Raw genomic sequence first — 19,137 nt, 5'->3', positions numbered from 1 at the left:
CTAGTTTGAGCCGTCCTCAAAAACAAAAGGAGGATTAAAAGATAGTTAAATAATAAAAGGATAAAGGCCGACAATTTTATTAAAGAGACATTTATATTCTTATTATCTTAAACACTGTTATTCTCATGGGAGAAATCTCACACATTACTCTGTCCCTCGTGTAGTTCTTTATACGCTGCATGCTTGCTCATACGATTACATGCAAACATGAGTAGACACTCAGACCTGGGTATGAGGGCCTCCATCCTGCACACACACACACACACACACACGCCAGGCTGTATATGACATGTTTACCCTCCACTGCACTTTGTCACAATCCCAATGCTATATTTGCATATTTTATTGGATTAACTTTAAAAACCAAAGAGCCTGTGACATGTTAAAGTACGAGAGAAAACAGAGAGGGAGAGAGAGAGACTTGCTGCTCTTATAAAGGAGTATCAGCCAACAGTATTTACAAGCATGACAATTTTGGTGCTCGTTGATATGAAAGGTTCAACTAAATAAATATGAACCTTTGCTCACTTAAGACAAGAAGACGGATCGAAGGGGGTACAATTGATATCTTCAATTATTTTACCTAATAACCACAGTTTTATTACCAATAACATGATTAAATTTAGGTCAGTGTATCAAAAGCATGCTGATTTGTGGTTTATGGGTTGTGTGTATAACCAAGGGGTTGGGACCCAATAGATGGCTTTAGCAAACTTTAAAGCCCCATAGAGGCAATTTAGTTATATGAACCGATAAATTGACATTACTTTTTTTAGCTTATGAATTTTTATCTCCACAGTAGTAACCAGAAATCAAATATCAGCATAGATATCAGCATAAATATTGTCTTTGAATTTGTTTCTGTATGTGATGAACATTTTGGAAGACAAAGCTATTTTTATCATGAAATTGGTTTACTGAGAGTTCATATAATAATTTATTCATTTTCCTTTTTCTTAGTCCCTTATTTATCAGGGGGGGACCACAGCAGAATGAACCGCCAACTATTGCAGCATATGTTTTTTTGCAGCGGATGCTCTTCTAGCCACAACACAGTACTGGTAAACACATATACACTCTCATTCACACACACACATACTCATATACTAAGGCCAATTTAGCTAATCCAATTAACTTATAGCAATTAACTTATAACTTATTAACAATTAATTTATAGTGCATGTCTTTGTACTGTGGGGAAAACCACACAAACATGGGGAGAACATGCAAACTCTACACAGAAAAGCATACTAACCCACCAAGGACCAGCAACCTTCTTGCTGTGAGGCGACAGTGCTAACCACCGAGCCACCTTGTCCCCCACATATAATAATAATAATAATAATAATAATAATAATAATAATAATAATAACAACAAATGCTTAAGTAAATTTAATGAAAAACTACAATGAAACAGCAACTAATACAATAAATGAAACATGATTTTTTGTAGAATGAACTGTGTGTAATGTTTTTCAGTAAAAGTACCTTAATAACTTTGTTTCATGTACAATCTTGACAAATATTTAACACAAATCTTGAAGGAAAAATGTCAATTTCTTCTTTCCTTTCTGACTTTCTTTATTTTATGTACAGTACTGTTTTATGTCCTCTTAAACTGTAAATGAGTTGTGACTGAAAGGGTTGTTCAGCTTCAAAAATGGCAAAGAAAGTGGTCCGTTAGTTCGATAAAAATCATTGTTTTACATTAGAAGACTTACTTAGGAATAGTACCAGTTACTTGAGACATTTAAGTTATGCACAATTACAAGCATTTAGACCAATGCATACAAGCCTAGACCAAGCCCTAAGTACTAGCAGTTAGTTCATTAATTAAAATGAGTCAGTAGGTCCAGAAAACATATAAAATACACTACCCTTCAATAGTTTGGAGCCAAATTTTTTTTTTTCAAAGTAAATGACTGTTCATTAAGACAACATTTATTAAAGGTAAAAATAATTGTCAAATTTTTAAATATTTATTAAATTTTGTAAATAGCTGCTTTCTTATTGTATGTAGTTTCAAATTACATTATTACTCCAGTCATTATTGCTTTTATTACTATCACCATTTTAATAATAATAATATTAATTAATATTAATTAATATTAGAGTGATTTGTGAAGGATCGTGTGACTTTGAAGACTGGAGTAATAAAGCTGAAAATCCATCTATAAAATCACTGGAATAAATGATTAAATTAAATTATAAACTAATTTTGAACAGTTATTTTATAGTGCAATAACATATATAAAATTTCACAATGTTACCATTTGTTTTGTATTTTTGATTAAATAAATGCAGCCTTGGTGAGCAGGAGAAGCTTATTTTAAAACATTTAAAAATCCTACTGACCCCAAACTATTGACCGGTAATCTATGTTCTAAGAAAATTTGGGTTGCATATGTTATTGTTTTATTAAGAAATAAAACTAAAGGTCATTTACAAATGTTTAAAATGCTTTCTCCCCAATATAATTACACTGTATCACCTTTAATGCAGGTGAAATGTTTTGAGCTTGTCCAAATTTGACCATTTCCACAGGTCAAATATATGTGACCAGATTGCTTTAGTATAGATGTTTATATGGTCATTCAAAGACCACGTATCTCTTCACCTAAAAATTAATTCTTAAATATTACAGCACATGTTATTGAAGTACACTAACCAGAGACAATTTTATCATTGCAAAGTAGAGTCTAAAATAAAGAAAAGTCTTAACAAAGTGAAAATCACAATGTTCTCTTACCGGGGTCCTGATTTGAATCCAAACATGCCAGTGCTCAGTGTAGTTTTTGTAGCTTTCAGAGTAAAAGAACTGTGACCCATAGTCCCTCTTCTCAAATATATCAGGAAAGTGGTCAAAACTGGACAAAAAACATGGATTAAATGTGTGTTCCTCATCCACCAATCCAATTAACCAAAACATATTTAAACCACACTAAAAACAAACTGTCAAATACTGTTGGCAGAATTTTGCAGTTAAATATATGTTTGATGTTTGATCAATAAAATTTCGGAAGTTATGGTAATTTAATATACATCATTTATTTATATTGTTATACACCCGTGTTTTAAAGTGCTAACATCCACACACCATACCTTTGTTATACAAACAAAAGCATCACCATAAACGTGGGAATGAGAAGATCAATTTATGAAACATGAAAGCTCATCATAACTTTTTTCATCATAAAGTTCTCTCACAAGCTGGGGCAACACACTAATATAGAGAGGAGATCATTAACACAACCCTTTTAGCAGCATTAAAGTATTTTTTTTTTTTGTTTTTGTTTTTCAAAATCTGTGGAAATATGTAAGTAAAATCTTATATTGGTGTGATTACTGTCTTCTAGCATAAAAGATTGAGTCATTTTGAAAGTTGTAAAAAACAGTGACTGCTAGCCAGTTTTGAGGAAAACACAACACAGCGGGTTTAGTTGTAATAGGGTGCATGGTACAAATAAGCCTCACAATGTGGGACGCCAGTTAAACTAACTTTTTATTTTATTTTATTTTGAGTGTAGAGTTGAGAACTTTTTAAATAAAATGTTTTTAAATAGAGTTATCTTTATAGAAAAAATATTTTTATTGCTAATAATGCAAATAAATGCATTGTATAATAATGGATAATAATGCAAATAATTACAAATGTGTTTATCCAATGGACAAATAAATAAATAAATAAAATGCAGTGCTATGTAGAATAAACACATAAATGAAGTTAAGTACTGAGGAAATATAACTACTATTTAAAATAAACTAGATTTAAATTAATTGTGTGAAATCTGCCTTTTTAATGTGTTTCAACTAACCCTCTCCCTAACCCTGCCCCGCAGGTGGGGTAAATAGTAACATTTTTACTCCTGGCACTTTTGGCAGGAGTAACAACATTACTTTGTTCATTTTTTGGCCAAAACCAAAAAGTGTTACTTTGTGCCCCCCTCTCCTTATATGGCATCTTTGTTAACATTCCCGTCAATTACTGCATGAGAAAGTGCAGCTTGAACATTCTGATAAACAGCTCATACTGCGGTCCCAGAAGAAACAACATCACCCAGGTTTGGACCGACACGAGGATGAGTAAATGATGACAAAATGTTCATTTCTGTGTGAAGTGACCCTTTAATGTGACAAACTGCATCAGGTTAACGGACGCCGTTGCGGCGCAGACAACAACACGACGAGTTTGGTGCAGTGCACGCATGATAGCGGACGAACTGAAACAGAAAGAGAGAAAAAGGGAAGACATAACGAGGCCATGGATGTATCCTTGTAGAAAAAAAACAAGGAAGGGGGACACGGAGGGCACGAGAAAGAGAGACAGAGAGACAGAGGAGGCGGAGGAGAAGGAGGGTGCCAGCTTTATTTATTTCCGGTTGACAAAACCCTCCGCTCTCTTCCTCTCTCATCTGCCTCCCCCCTCATCACCCCACCCTCCATACCTACATCTCCCTCTTTGTCACTCGTTCGCAGTGTTCACGGGAAAAGACAATGACATGTAAAAACAGACTGAGGATGAAGCGCGTTGCCAGGCGAAGAGCATCTCGGATGCAAGTAACGCTTTGAAACGGTTCCAGAAGTGAAGCGAATGAGAACGGAGCCTAATAAAATGCGCCTAATATTTAGTGTCATGTGACGTTGCGAGTGCGTGTTTATTATGTGTGCTGGTGTGTGAGCGCTCGCTCCTTCAGGGCACATTTTTTCAGTGTCTTGTTAGTTCATCCCTGTCACCCTCTCTATCTCTCTGCTGGGGGGGAGGGGGAAGAGAGGTCACCATAGCAACAATGCCGGGACAAATTAACATCAAGCCCTTAAAAAAAGAAAACACGAGGTACATGTATGAGAGTGCGTGTATCTGTGGTAAAGGAATAAGTGTTGTACTTGATATCCCGCCTGTGACGGCAAAATCCGGCGGAGGCATTGATGTTAATGCATCAATTACAAATAATTCATTAGACCCACAGTCTCTCCATCACTCTGTGCCATCCGTTTGGTTCCCGAGCACTTGTCTTCTTCCTTATTTTGTCGTCTCTGCCCTCCCATTTCCTTTACCATCTCCCTCTCTCTCTTTCTGTCTCTCTGTGTGTTGTTGTGTGCCCTCGGGCTACAGAGTGCCACGTCCTCCCTCTCCCCTCCTCTCTCTCTGGCCCTGTCACCTTCAATTGCTCCATGGTACTAGACACACAGCCACAGGCAAAGAGAGAGAAGAGAGGGGACACACACATACATACACACACACACAGAGAGAGAGAGAAAGGGGTGAGGACTGAGGGACGATGCACTGTGTATGTCTGGAGAGAGACAAAGAGGTAAAGAAAGAGGGCAGGTGTGAAAAGTTGTGTGAAAAGATGTGAGGGAGGATGAGGGATCCAGAAACAACGGAATGAGGAGGCGACAAAGTTGAAGAGGTATAACTGGACACATCTAAGTGGCACTGGTGCTAGCATCCATAGATGATGCTAATACCAGTGCCATAATCATCTCATAATATGGCATTTGGATGCAAAATTATAATAATACAAAAAAGAATTGTGCACAATCTGAGCACACATAACACAATGAAACAATGAAGACAAAAACACAATGAATTTTTTTTTTGCAATTTTAAATAACTGTTACATTTAGATACTTTAAAATGCCATCATGAAAATTATATCACTCCAGTTTTAAGCATCATCTGATCAATAGTACTAATATCTTTGTTGCTAAAATAAAAAAAGTTGTTATAATTCTGTAATGAATAGACCAAAAAATAAAAATCAACATTTATATTAAAATGAAATCTTTTATAAAGATTTAAATATTTTTAGTCAATTTTGATCAATTTAATTCAACTTATAAAAGCGAATAATAATAATCTTACTGCTTTTGATTAGTTGTAAATTTCCCCCGCATGTGTTTTTACTGAAATATTTTAAATATTTCATTCATTCATTCATTCATTCATTTTCCATAGACTTAGCTCCTTATTTATTAGAGTCCCCACAGCGGAATGAACCGCCAATTATTCCAGCATATGCAGCGGACGCCCTTCTAGCTGCAACCCAGTACTGGGAAACACCCGCACACTCTTCCATTTTCACTCACGAACACTCATACACTACGGCTAATTTTGTTTACCCAATTCACCTATACTGCATCACTGCATGTCTTTGGGCTGTGGGGGAGCACCGGGAATAAACCCTTGCAAACACAGGGAGAACATGCAAACTCCACACAGAAATGTCATCTGGTCTAGCTGGAGCTCGAACCAGCGACCGTCTTGCTGTAAGGCGACAGTGCTAACCACTGAGCTATTGAAGCCAATCTTAATGTTTTAATTTGATTATGCTTTGAAGAATAACACAATCATACTCTCAGCTCAGTTTAATACATGTTCATGTTCAATGGCATAATTTCTGAAGATTTCCCCTAAAAAAATAAATAAAAAATATGCAGATTAAGCCGATATGTTACATCATGTTCCGATGGCATGTCTCTTTGGAGAAAGGTGCCTAATAATTATAACGCCTTTAATAACATTTTCTAAATGCAGTGAAAGATTTATAATAAACAAATATAAATAAAATTTAACAAAATGGATGTAAATAAAATGAAAATGTGTGTTTACATTTTAGGCAGTTGTATATGGGCAATATTTTATAGCATCTTTCTGCACATTGCCTTTTCCTTTATACCAATTGAGTAAAGATTAAAATATTAAATCTAAAATAAAATAGCTGTAATATTCTGCAGTGCTGGTGTTAAATATAGCCTCTTTATTGAAAATGTGGGGGCGGTGCAGTGGCACAGTGAGTAAAACTGTCGCCTCACAGCAAGAAAGTTGCTGGTTTGAGTCCCAGCTGTGTCAGATGGCATTTCTGTGTGGAGTTTGCATGTTCTCCACGTTCACGTGGGTTTCCTCCGGGTGTTCCAATTTCCCCACAGTCCAAACTCATGCGCTATAGGTGAATTAGGTAAGCTAAATTGTCCGTGTGTGTAAATGAGTGTGTATGGGTGTTTCCCAATGATGGGTTGCAGCAGGAAGGGCATCCACAATGTAAAACATATACTAGATAAGTTGGCGGTTCATTCCGCTGTGGCGACCCTGGTTTAATAAAGGGACTAAGCCCTTTATTGAGTGAATATTGAAAATGTTTGTTATGTTGGCTTAAGCTTTCTCAACTCTTTTATAGAGTATATATAGGGTAGTGGTTTATTTCTGAAAACATAAGAAAAATGCATGTTAATGTCTGTAAGATTAAGCCCTATACTAAGGGGAAAAGCTTTTAAACATGACCACGTCAGACCAGTCTTCTAGAAAATTCTGAGAAATGTATTTACCCCGTATAAAATATCCATGAAATAACATTTGTAATTGCAGCATTAAAACAATTACTCGCAATGACCCACACAACACTTTTAGTATTCACTGTATTACCCTCTAAATTACACGTAGACTAATTTAAAACATCACTGAGTAGAATATTAACATGATCTTAAAAATTACGAAACATTTTGCATGCTACATAAGGAATATTTATAATCATACATCTTGATGTAACGTTGCTTGTTTCTAAATAACGCTTAATCCTTTATTTCTGTCTGACAGGAGGCTGATGAGCTTTTTAAAAGTTTTTTCGTAGTTTGCCAAGGCGCTCCTGGCGCTCTGATGCGCGTTCTCGTGTCAACGTGGCGTTTCGTAGCCAGTAGAATCTTGACATTTTCTTAGCCCCGCCCAAACTCTCTTTCTGATTGGCCTTTTTTCGTGTCAATAAAGCATATCTGAGCGCACGTAACGTGGCTTCTCCGCCTACTTTTACGTGCACTTTTAAAGAACAGTACCAACGCGTACTCTTCAAGTTAAGATTGAGTGTACTCAAGCTGAAATCACTGCTGGCTTGGTAAGTTATCTTTACATTTAAATATTACGAATATCTTTTATCTAAACTCTATTGTCAATTGTTTATTGTAGTTCATTTATCAGTCATTAATTCTGCAGTAAATCACTGCTAATAATAACTTATGTTTGTACATGTTTTTTTTTTGCAGTTGCTTGTTGGCATTTGTGATCATGTTTTAAACCTATGCTTATTATTCAGATAGTGTACATGAAAAGTTAATGCTCTGAAATTTAGTTTAAAATTGAATGAAAATACCATCAAACTTTCATTGCATTCAAGTACAATGACTCTCAGTTAGTGTGCAACATACTTTTCAGGTCAGAAAGCATTTCTTAAAATGTTCTCTCTCTCTTAACCTCATTTAAAGTGAGAATATGCAGCTGCTCTTTCTGGGGACACTTGCCCTGTTTGCTGGGCTCTCGGTTGCGGTGCCAGCACAGGAGAAGCGTATACATCATAAGCTAGACCTCAGTGACCATCCTCACGATGATGCCCACGGTTTCCAGTTTGACCACGAGGCCTTCCTGGGGAAAGAGGAATCCAAGACCTTTGACCAGCTGAGCCCTGAGGAGAGCAAAGACAGATTAGGGTACACTAAAAAAAAGTTAGAACAATGCAGTAATAGGAGAAAACTAAATCATCATGTGTCTTACTTTTGTATTTTTTTTAATATATTCCCCATGCAGAAAGATTGTGGATAAGATTGACACAGATAAGGATGGCTTCGTCAGTCATGCTGAGTTACACCACTGGATCAAGCACAGGCAGAGGAGGTACATCGAGGAGAACGTGGACAAGCACTGGAATGAGTACGACCAGAATAAGGATGGGAAGATCGGATGGATTGAGTACAAGAACACCACCTATGGATATTATATAGGTAATGAGGCTTTGCGTTTAGGCGTGGGAGCTGGTAATGTTTAATGAGAAACAGCTGTTCATGTGTGGTTATAAAACACTGTAGAACCAAAGAATATTAATCGACTTTGTTATTTAATTGCAGACACAGAGTTTGATGATGTGGATGATAAAGCCACCTACAAATCCATGCTTAATAGAGATGAGAGGCGGTTTAAGTCTGCAGACAGGGATGGGGATGGTGTCGCCACCAGAGAAGAGTTCACTGCCTTCCTCCATCCAGAAGAGTTTGACTTTATGAGAGACATTGTGATTCAGGTGAGGTCTGAATAAAGGGAGAGATAGATGAATATAATGACGGAGAAATTAAAAGGACAGATATACAGTTGAAGTCAGAATTATTATCCCGCCTTTGAATTTTTTTTCTTTTTTAAATATTTCCTAAATGATGTTTAACAGAGCAAGGAAGTATTTACAGTGTGTCTGATAATATTTTTTTCTTCTGGAGAAAGCCCTATTTGTTTTATTTTGGCAAGAATAAAAGCAGTTTAAAAATTTTTAAACATCATTTTAAGGTCAAAATTATTAGCCCCTTTAAGCTCTCTATATATATGTTTTTATTGTTTACAGAACAAACCATCGTTATACAATAACTTGCCAAATTACCCTAACCTGCCTAGTTAACCTATTTAACCTAGTTAAGCCTTTAAATGTCACTTTAAGCAGTATAGAAATGTCTTGAAAAATATCTAATAAAATATTATTTGCTGTCTTCATATACAATAAATCAGTTACTAGAAATGAGTTATAAAAATATTAGGTTTGGAAATGTGTTAACAAAATTGTCTCTCTGTTTAACAAAAATTGGGGAAAAATAATAAAAATACTTAATAATAATTCTTGGGGTTTAATAATTCTGACTTCAAATGTAGATAAAAATACACAACCTTTTTTTTTAGACGTATCTGCCTTTGCTTCTGCAACTTGTCTTCTTTCGTTGGAAAGACAACACTCAAAATACTCTTATGTTTTTAATACACTATCTATTTGAAATGTCTTTGCAGCTGTAGATTTATATTACAATATATGAGTTTTACATGTGTTTAAAAGATTTGTTTTATTCTCATTGTTTCAATCTCATTGTAAAGTCATGATTAATGTTTTAGTTGTTGATCGTATTTTCTGCTTTACTAAAAGAGATGAAATTCAGTTAATAAATTAACCACAGAGTAAGACATTTGAATATTAATATATACAATAGAATATAAAGGAGTTTTGCCATTGTTAATCTAATCAAATGGAGGGTCACAATATTCATAGTGCTCAGCATAATTTAGTAAACCCCATTTTGAAAACGAATATTTCTCTCCATTTCTCAGTGAATATAGTAAATGTATTTTGGTGCATTTAAACAAAACAGATTTATTAAACAGAAATATTTAATAAAATAATATAAATTTAAATTTGTATTTAATATTTTTCTGTAACATAAATTTGGGTGTACTAGTTTTTGGAGCGTTATCGTTAGTTATTTTGTTAGATAAGCTCCAGATTTGGCTTCAGTAAGGACTAATCTAATGTATATGCACATATATAATATTGTACAGCTTCCTATTAAAAATATAAATTTGAAAGAGAGATTTGTATATATGCTTATATGCTGAGCACTGTATATCACAACATCTATTAGCTAAAACATGTACCCGTGTACTCTTTAAGAAGTGATTTTATCATTAAGGTACTGATTTTATACTGACCATCCAGTATAGCAGATATGCTTATTGCACAAACAAGTGAAATGTATTAAACTTACCACAAATTCGGTAGTTTAATTAAATTATTAGCAAGTCCTAAAAATGTTCAAAACTCAAAGTAATTACTGTAGCATATGTTTCCTATATTTTGTCAGCCATATGTCAGATAAGTAGACTTGAAACACTGTGATAAATCTATGTAAACTTTGTTGCAGGAAACAATTGAAGACATTGACAAGAATGGGGACGGCAAGATTGATCTGCAGGAATACATTGGTATATAAATCTACACATTTACCTGGAAAAGAAGAAATCCTAAGTTATATCTGATGTTTTGTGGCCAAATGTTGAAAATAAATGCAGGTGTTCCGTCTGACTGTAGGGGACATGTACAATCCTGAAGATGGAGAGACTGAACCAGACTGGGTCACAACAGAAAAGAAACAATTTTCAGAGTTCAGAGACATGAACAAGGTATGCATTAGGAAAGGAAATCTATTTGGGACTGTTTTACTGGCTCTTATTCTTAATTCATGGCTTGTTTGGTCCTGTTAGGATGGTTTCCTTGATGCCACTGAAGTATCGCACTGGATCCTCCCGACAGAAGTCGACCATGCTGATAATGAAGCCCGGCATCTCATTCATGAAACCGATAAAGACAACGTAAGTCACATTCTCCAGATTTACATGCGGGTGGTGGCATTAATGATGCATGAATGCAAATAATAATCATTCAATTTTTAATTAATTTTTACCTTTTGTCTTTCTTTTAATTGACTACCAATGAAATCACAATGGATGTAATTGACTAACCAGGATGACAAAATCACAAAGAAGGAGATTCTGGAAAACTGGAACATGTTTGTTGGGAGCCAAGCGACTAATTACGGAGAGGATCTCACCAAAAGACACGATGAGCTTTAATGTTGGCATATCTGGGTAGAGGGGAGGACAGTATATTTTGGGCGTAGGTCAGAGGATAGAAAATTAAATAAGAAAATGACAGACAATCTTCGTTACCTGCTGTTTTGAAATATTTCCAGGGTCCTCAGTCAAGGGTTAGACTTTTCGGTCAATGAAGATAAGAATCTAACTGAGACAGATACAAGTTTTATTTATTGTCATTTAGATAAAAGGTGATTATACATGGGACCTTTTGAGCAATGCTTTTGAGCAACATTGAAGATTACTTTTCTATTGAAAATGGGAAACAAAACAATATCTGAAATGGATTCTGTTGCTGGGTCTCACCTGGTTTCCCATTGGTGGCATCATTATCCGTACCATTGCTTTAAAACTTGTCCTTTGTATCATGACAAACACTCGCATTCCTTATAAAAAGACACTCCAGCTTGCTTATACTGCTTGAGCAAACAATATTACGTCTTCCACTTCTCAGGAATTCAGCACTGAATACAGGTCCAGCTTCCTTTGTATTCAATTAGGGAGATTTTGACTGTTACAAAATAAAGATCACATTTCTGGTCTGTGATTTCACACATAACATGAAAAAGCACAGATGAGGAGACATTAGCAAGTTCCAATAGTAAGGGAAAAAGGGGTGGGATTCAGCAGGTGGGAGGAGACAAAAGTGACTGACACTGTACTGGTGAACCATTTTTCTCTCTGTGAAATCTAAATAAAGCCATGTTGGTTTTTTTAATTATTGTTTTGAGTGGGGTTTAATGGTGGTCTTCATCAAAGTCATTGTACTGCATTATGACGAGAGGCGTAACGGTTAATCCCAAAAGCTTATGAAGTAATTCTTGTTCAGAACTGTTTTTTGAATTTTTGAAGCTTCTGCAGTTTCTAGATTTTTACTGTGTCCTTGCTTTTATTCTCAGGATGGTCGTCTTTCTATCAATGAGATCATGGATAAACTGGATTTCATTAAAGTCAGCACTATTACTGACTATGGGACCCTGATAGAAGTTCATGATGAACTTTAACCCTATTATTAACACAGAAACATGAATGTATCTTTAAACTAATAAAATAAGACAAGTGTCACTTTTAAAGTGTGTAAAATGAAAGATTTATTGAACAAAAAAAAAATCAACTACATAATGTGTACATATGACATGATAACTTCTTTACAGGCATGGAAAAAATACCATTCAAAAATGATCCCTTATTAAAGAAATAACAACAAATGACCTAAAATAAATCCAGGAGAATGAATGAATGATAATATTTACAGCATCACAGCGTTGTCCAATCCTCACATTTATGCTTGCATTACGGGTCTGGCCTCTTTAGCTTTGAGGTCCACTCCTGAGCCCGCGAAGCCAGTCCCACCCTGCCGAAGAACAAATGCAGTGCTGTTAGTGAGTTTACACTCAGAAAATATATTTTTTTACACAGCTTGTCAAGACATATATAAATAAATACATATTTAAAAAGTACTGAAAAGTGTCCAACCTGTGGAAATGTGACAGTTAAGAGTTAAAAGCCTGACTTTATGCATTTGTCAAACATTATTTCACTAATACACACCCTCTGAATGGGTATGATGTCCTTTTCTTTCAGTTTGTCTCCAGTTATTGGATCAACCATGTCTTTCTTTATGAGCTTCTCCACACACTCCATAGTGACTACGACTCCACTTGAAAAAACACAAAAAGACAGAGAAACTAAAAGTGAGAGGAAGGACTAGATATGTAAAATATGTTATTTAAATGCGCATGGATTATTGTTCCATAAACAGTGTAAAGTTCAAACTCACGAGGGTCTGAGAACTGCACAGGGCACAGAGTTTCCAAGTGTGTCTTTGGTTACTGCACACACATATCTGTCCTTAATGAACACAGAAAACATTTCACTTTCTGCATTGTGCAAAAAAACAAGGTGTAATACAATTGAAACTGTTTACATACACCACCATCCAAAGTGTGTTTATAGTAAGTAAATAAAAAATGATTGATAGTATGCAATGATAAATTATTTATATAATATTTCAACAAATATTTTATTATAGATACATTATACAAACATTAGAAGTGACAGGAAATACATTTTTAATGTTCAAAAATATATTACCAATTATCAACAAATACCTGTCAATCTGAGTTTTTTTTTCAACATTGATAAGTATAAAGTTTTGATGAGCACCAAATCGACATATTAACTTTAAAAACGGACGCTTTTCTTTAAACATATTTAAATAAAAAAAAAACATTAATTCTAAATGTAAATAATATTTCATAATTTTTATCCAGCCTATGCCTAAAATAAAGGCTAAAATATAGAGAGGAAAGATGAGAGATGACTTCATGCTTTACTTGACGTGTGAGAAGAGCCACTCGGTCCAAACTGGGGTCCAGTGGTGTGAAACGGACTGTAATCAAATCACTCATCTTCAAGGGACGTCCTGACATGGGGCACGACACTGTCTTTGACTGAAAAATATTAGAATAGTTTTTTCAGTTTTACATTTGTGTACATATTGCGATATGTTATCTAGAAAACTTGATCCTACATCATTTAGGCTCTATTTGCCAATGTTTTTGTTGGGGTATATATCCTGATTAGTCCATATTACCCTAGTCCAGGCATGACACAATAAGCTACTGAACATAGAGAGCAGAAACCAGAAGGTGAGTTTGACAAACAAACCAATCAAGGGCATCATGACCGATCAAAAGAACATTTGGCAGAAACATGCAGCCTGACTTCAATCTCTTGTGTAATAAGAATAATGTGAGACTACTGAAAGCTAAGTACACGTGGCTGGCAGAGGGGAAAAGGGGCAGATCTATAGACCTACAGGTTTCTTTAGCAATGTGGGCTTGGCCTCTGGTGTGAGGCTGGGGATCCAGAAACTGGGCAGAGCTGAAGAGGAACTGGACTCTCCTGATGACGTGTCAGTACTGGAGGAGCTGGTTGAGCCATTCTGGTTTCCTTCATCTTTAGATTTACCTAAAGGAATTTTAGTAAGTAAGAAAGAGAGTAAATAAATAAAAACAATCAGGGAGAAGCATGTGCATTTCATGAAGGACTAAGTGTCATGTTGCCATTTTCAGTTTATTACCTGAAGTAAAGGGGTTAATTGGTTTTGAGACGATGTTATTCTCTCTCTGTTTGAACTTCTCAGCTCTCTCTCGCTCCTCAGATTTGGACTCCAGCTGGCCTTCACTCTTCAGAGCCTGTTTCTGCTTTTCATATGCCTGCATTTAAAAACATATAGATGTATCTGTTAACACAGTGGTAACCCTTTTCCTGGAGGCCCACCAACAGTACAAATTTTGAATGTCTCCCTTATCTGACCCATAAACGTCAGGTTTTGGAGTCTCTTCTAAAGTTCTTCTCAGTTGATTCAGGTGTGTTTAATTAGAGAGAGGTTGAAAATGTGTAATGTCGGTGTGCCTTCAGGAGCAGTGTTGGGAAACACTAAGATAACAACAGAGATTGATACACTTTCTTCACATTTAAAGCAAACTTAACAAACGAACAAGGGTTAGTGGCAAAAAACGACATCAAAATGAACAAAAATACTCAAGACCAGGGACAAAAATTGAGGTGAACAGATTGAAACTGTGCTAATGTTAGCAGATGCAGAAATGTTAATTTGTTAACTCAGTGACTAAAAACTACAATTCTCGCATAATAAAACAAAGTATACATCCAATGTAAGATATTCACTTCACAGCTTCACTGATTTACAAAGAGGGTTTATATGAAAGAACATAATCGCACAAAAATAAATGTTTTTCCTAAAAACTCAATCTTCTTAACATGATGTCAACAATGGGAAGTATTTGAGGACTCACATTTCTTTACTCAAACTTTGTTAAATCAACACAGACCAGTTTCAGAATAGTAAAACTAAAGTTGCTGACTACTTGCTTTTCAGAAGATAATTTTTTTAGAGAAAAAAAAAATGGAAAAACTTTTCAGGCCTAAACATTTATAAACAGGTACAATAGAGCTTGACAGGTAACATTAGGGGGGAAGCATAATAGAGGCACATCAAATCTTTCAAAAGTGCTCAAACCTTCATTTTCTTGGCAATTTCTGTTTTCTGATGAAGGATGTACTGCAGAATGGCCTCTTTTTCATACAAGTATCCATCTTCACTGCAGTTAGAGAATATAAACACATACACACATCAATCAGAAACTTAATGAACATCCAATTTATTCACTCAAATAACTTCAAGAAAAGACTATTTCAGCATCACATGTGGATCTCGTACGTTAGGACAGGATCTCTGCAGGGTTGCAAGGACAGAGAGCAGCAGTCAAAATCTTTGATTGCATCCTTCCCCAAACGCACACTCTGTGTCCCATAACCCGAAGCCGCTGAAAAACCACGAGAGAAGCACATGTTGTTACTGTCATACTTCAGCCATATTATGTGACATATTAGCAGATACGGATGGTTGGCTACAGAAATAATACTTTACCAGTGTCTTTCCTCTTCTCGTGATAAGTGTAAACGGCTCCCGCGGTGCAGTTCTTGCCATGTCGTGTCATGTTTAATCTTTACAAAAGAAACGTCACTGTTTTATAAAGGTGGTAAACAGTCGGCACACAGATTACTATACTGTTAATATCAAAACGCGATACCCACTGATTAAAATTTGTTTAGTGAGTTCGTTAGCAAGCAGGACAAACGTTAGCGTCAGTTACAAGAAAATATACAACGAACATCATAGACGTTAAGCTACAAGCCAGAAAACACAAACACCAAACACAATATATATATAACGCTAATAGAATCAGATTCATAAATGCAGTAATAAGCGCAGATGTTTCTGTTTACCTCCTATGGTCGTAAACCGGAAAAGATCATTTGCTCCTTTTCCTGGTTCGTCATAAAAAAACTTCAAAATAAAAGTTGACATTCTCGTCGTGCTCATTGACTTAACAGTTACCCATGCAGTCCGCTTCCTACAGAATAACCCACAAATTGTAATATAATTATTAACTTAATTGATTGATAAATTGTTAATTCATTGCAATAAGTTAATTATCAAACACAAGTCACATAAACATTTTTGTTGAAATGCATTGGTTATATACACTGTACAAAACTATATTATATTATATCTTTCATTCATTTTCCTATCGGCTTAGTCCCTTTATTAATCCGGGGCCGCCACAGCGGAATGAACCGCCAATTTATCCAGCAAGTTTTTACGCAGCGGATGCCTTTCCAGCCGCAACCCATGGGAAACATCCACACACACATTCACACATACACAATCATACACTACGGACAATTTAGCCTATCCAATTCACCTGTACCGCATGTCTTTGGACTGTGGGGGAAACCGGAGCACCCGGAGGAAACCCACACAAAGGCAGGGAGAACATGCAAACTCCACACAGAAACGCCAACTGAGCCGAGGTTCGAACCAGCAACCTTCTTGCTGTGAGGCAACAGCACTACCTACTGCGCCACTGCCTCGCCCTATATTATATTATATTATATTATATTATATTATATTATATTATATTATATTATATTATATTATATTATATTATATTATATTATATTATATTATATTATATTATAGCTCTAGTCGTCAGTCCATTACACTGTAGAAAGTATTTTTTTACAATTCTCACCAAGCACAAAAACTCTAACGATGAATGTAAGGAAAGTGTTTACATCTTTTTTTCTCAACGACGACAACAACAACAACAACAACAACAACAACAATAATAATAATAATAATAATAATAATAATAATAAAATTAAAAATTTATTATTAATTAAAATCACATTATTATTTACTTTTTATTGCTTAAACTACTACACTTAAGTGTAGACTACACTTAATTACTACTACCATAATAATAATGCATTATCATACATATAAAATACTATTACTTATTAATATTATTCTATAGTCTTTGCTACTAATATTCCACCACTTTTATTAAAAATGATCTACATCCAATCAAAACCCACCAGGACTTAAAGGGCGGCAAAATTCAAACAATTTAAAAACAAAACAGATTCGACCGTTGACATTATAGTTGCGTTAAGTCTTTGTAGATTTGACCTGCCCAAATTTGTGTTAATTAAAGTTATGTTAATTAGTTTACATATTTCTTATTTCACATTCTCTCTTACCCGGCTCTTCTTCTACTATAATCTTTTATATTTAATGTTTTACGAAGAAGTTTTTTTTCCCCATGACCTCTAACTTACAACAGGTAAGTTACGTTAAAACCTCGCTTTAAATGAACTTTGACGTTACCCTTATTTTTGTAGCTCTTTTATATCCAAGAGAACTTAAAATTTATAGTACTAATAATAACATACCCAATCTAAATGATGAATTAAGATAAATTATTAAATATTTACACAGCCCTTCCCACTTTAAGCCCATAAATTAAGTTGTTGCACCTCATATTTGGAAATAAGAAAAGAGAAAAACACATATCTACCCCATAAGGACACTCTCGAAAGATGTCTAATATTACACTGTTAAATCAACGTCTTCAAAAAAGTATTATTGGACATAGACATAAATAAAACGTCCCATCATTTTATTCCATAAGTAGTGCCAAAGCAACACAGAGAGGTTTGGAATTACATTTCATATCACAATCCATGATAACAACAAGACTGTTTAAAAGGGAAATTCAAGGTGTTCTTAAATTAAGTACATTTGATTTTAAGGCAATGTAATTGTTACGTGGATGTATATATTGCCCAGACTGTAGCGTGTGATGTGTTTACAATAAAAAGAGAAAAATAACTTAACGACAGTGAACATAACGCTACAATGTAAATAACAACTGTGAAACGCAACGCCCAATTGCACGTTCCTCTTTTGGCCACGTGGTGGTGACAAGTGGGTTTAGTTGTCGTCGTCATCGTCGTCGTTATCGTCATCATCGTTGAAGACGTCTGCGACAGTCCTGGATAAGAGAAAAGAAGAATCATTATATGATTATTATATCAACAAGTGACATTTTAGGTTTATTCTGAGGATAGCATTGTCTTACTTATAGATCGATCCAGACACTGAGTCCACAAAGCCACCTTTGAGAGCAAAAAAAAGTAAGGAAGTTAATAAAAGGATTACAGTGTAATTATTCATTCATTTTCTTATCAGCTTAGTCCCTTCATTAATCTAGGGTCGCCACAGCGGAATGAACCGCCAACTTATCCAGCAACTGAACCAGCGACCTTCATGCTGTGGGGTGATTGTGCTACCCACTGCGCCATTGTGATGCCCACAGTGTAATTATAGCAATATAAATAACTAATATAGAGCAGGTGAAGTTGTTTACTTACCTGGCTGGCAAACGGTCTCACAAACAGGACAGATGTAGCACTTTCCACAGTCCTGAAGAGACAAAATTATAAATGCCCTATCATTTCATGCAATGGTTTCTAAAATACAAGCTTATGTGAGTCTATGCATATTTTTTATGAGGAAAAAGAACATCATTAGCTATCTATAGCTGCAGACAACCCTAATTTGCCTTAAACACCCACTATTATTGGCCTGGACTAATGCAAGTCATTAAGTCATTAATGAATGCTCAATCTGGCTATTTACACAAACACAGCTGAGGGAAGAGTCAGCATCACACAGTTACAGCATATATATGTATGCTTCGGTTGTTTTCTTTCTAGGGAATCAGAACTAGTCTAGGTCAAACAGTTGAAGTTTA

The 19,137-nt window shown here is 35.3% G+C and overlaps 3 protein-coding genes across 6 annotated transcripts in view; 1 reads left to right on the top strand and 2 right to left on the bottom strand.

Annotated features, from left to right (window-relative positions):
- The first annotated feature begins 7,842 nt into the window (after nt 1-7,842).
- On the top strand, nt 7,843-12,910 carry rcn3 (reticulocalbin 3, EF-hand calcium binding domain). Of its 2 annotated transcripts, none has more exons than XM_005164012.6 (8): nt 7,843-7,886; nt 8,254-8,475; nt 8,573-8,766; nt 8,890-9,062; nt 10,714-10,774; nt 10,881-10,972; nt 11,054-11,161; nt 12,343-12,910. In XM_005164012.6, the coding sequence occupies exons 2-8, from the start codon at nt 8,261-8,263 to the stop codon at nt 12,445-12,447; spliced, it is 948 nt and encodes a 315-aa protein (XP_005164069.1). In that variant the 5' UTR covers nt 7,843-7,886; nt 8,254-8,260; the 3' UTR covers nt 12,448-12,910.
- On the bottom strand, nt 12,510-16,305 carry nosip (nitric oxide synthase interacting protein). 3 transcript variants are annotated; one of them, XM_009299536.5, is made up of 10 exons: nt 16,070-16,305; nt 15,903-15,979; nt 15,693-15,798; nt 15,492-15,573; nt 14,529-14,664; nt 14,265-14,416; nt 13,780-13,896; nt 13,224-13,294; nt 12,995-13,103; nt 12,510-12,797 (listed from the first exon to the last, which is right to left on the bottom strand). In XM_009299536.5, the coding sequence occupies exons 2-10, from the start codon at nt 15,970-15,972 to the stop codon at nt 12,726-12,728; spliced, it is 915 nt and encodes a 304-aa protein (XP_009297811.1). In that variant the 5' UTR covers nt 15,973-15,979; nt 16,070-16,305; the 3' UTR covers nt 12,510-12,725.
- Nucleotides 16,306-17,983: 1,678 nt separating this feature from the next.
- The window catches only part of LOC100007086 (uncharacterized), a 4,583-nt gene continuing 3,429 nt past the window's right edge, over nt 17,984-19,137 (bottom strand). The window contains exons 4-6 of the mRNA XM_021474277.3: nt 18,755-18,806; nt 18,463-18,499; nt 17,984-18,375 (exon numbers count right to left, since the gene is read on the bottom strand). Coding sequence (XP_021329952.2) covers nt 18,315-18,375; nt 18,463-18,499; nt 18,755-18,806 — 150 coding nt within the window. The 3' untranslated portion in view covers nt 17,984-18,314. The remainder of the gene's footprint in view (nt 18,376-18,462; nt 18,500-18,754; nt 18,807-19,137) is intronic.

The sequence above is a fragment of the Danio rerio genome, chromosome 3 (genome assembly GCF_049306965.1).
Source record: "Danio rerio strain Tuebingen ecotype United States chromosome 3, GRCz12tu, whole genome shotgun sequence".
Lineage (NCBI taxonomy): Eukaryota > Metazoa > Chordata > Actinopteri > Cypriniformes > Danionidae > Danio > Danio rerio.
Note: the sequence above shows the minus strand (reverse complement) of the source record. Positions and strands in the feature narration are given on the sequence as shown.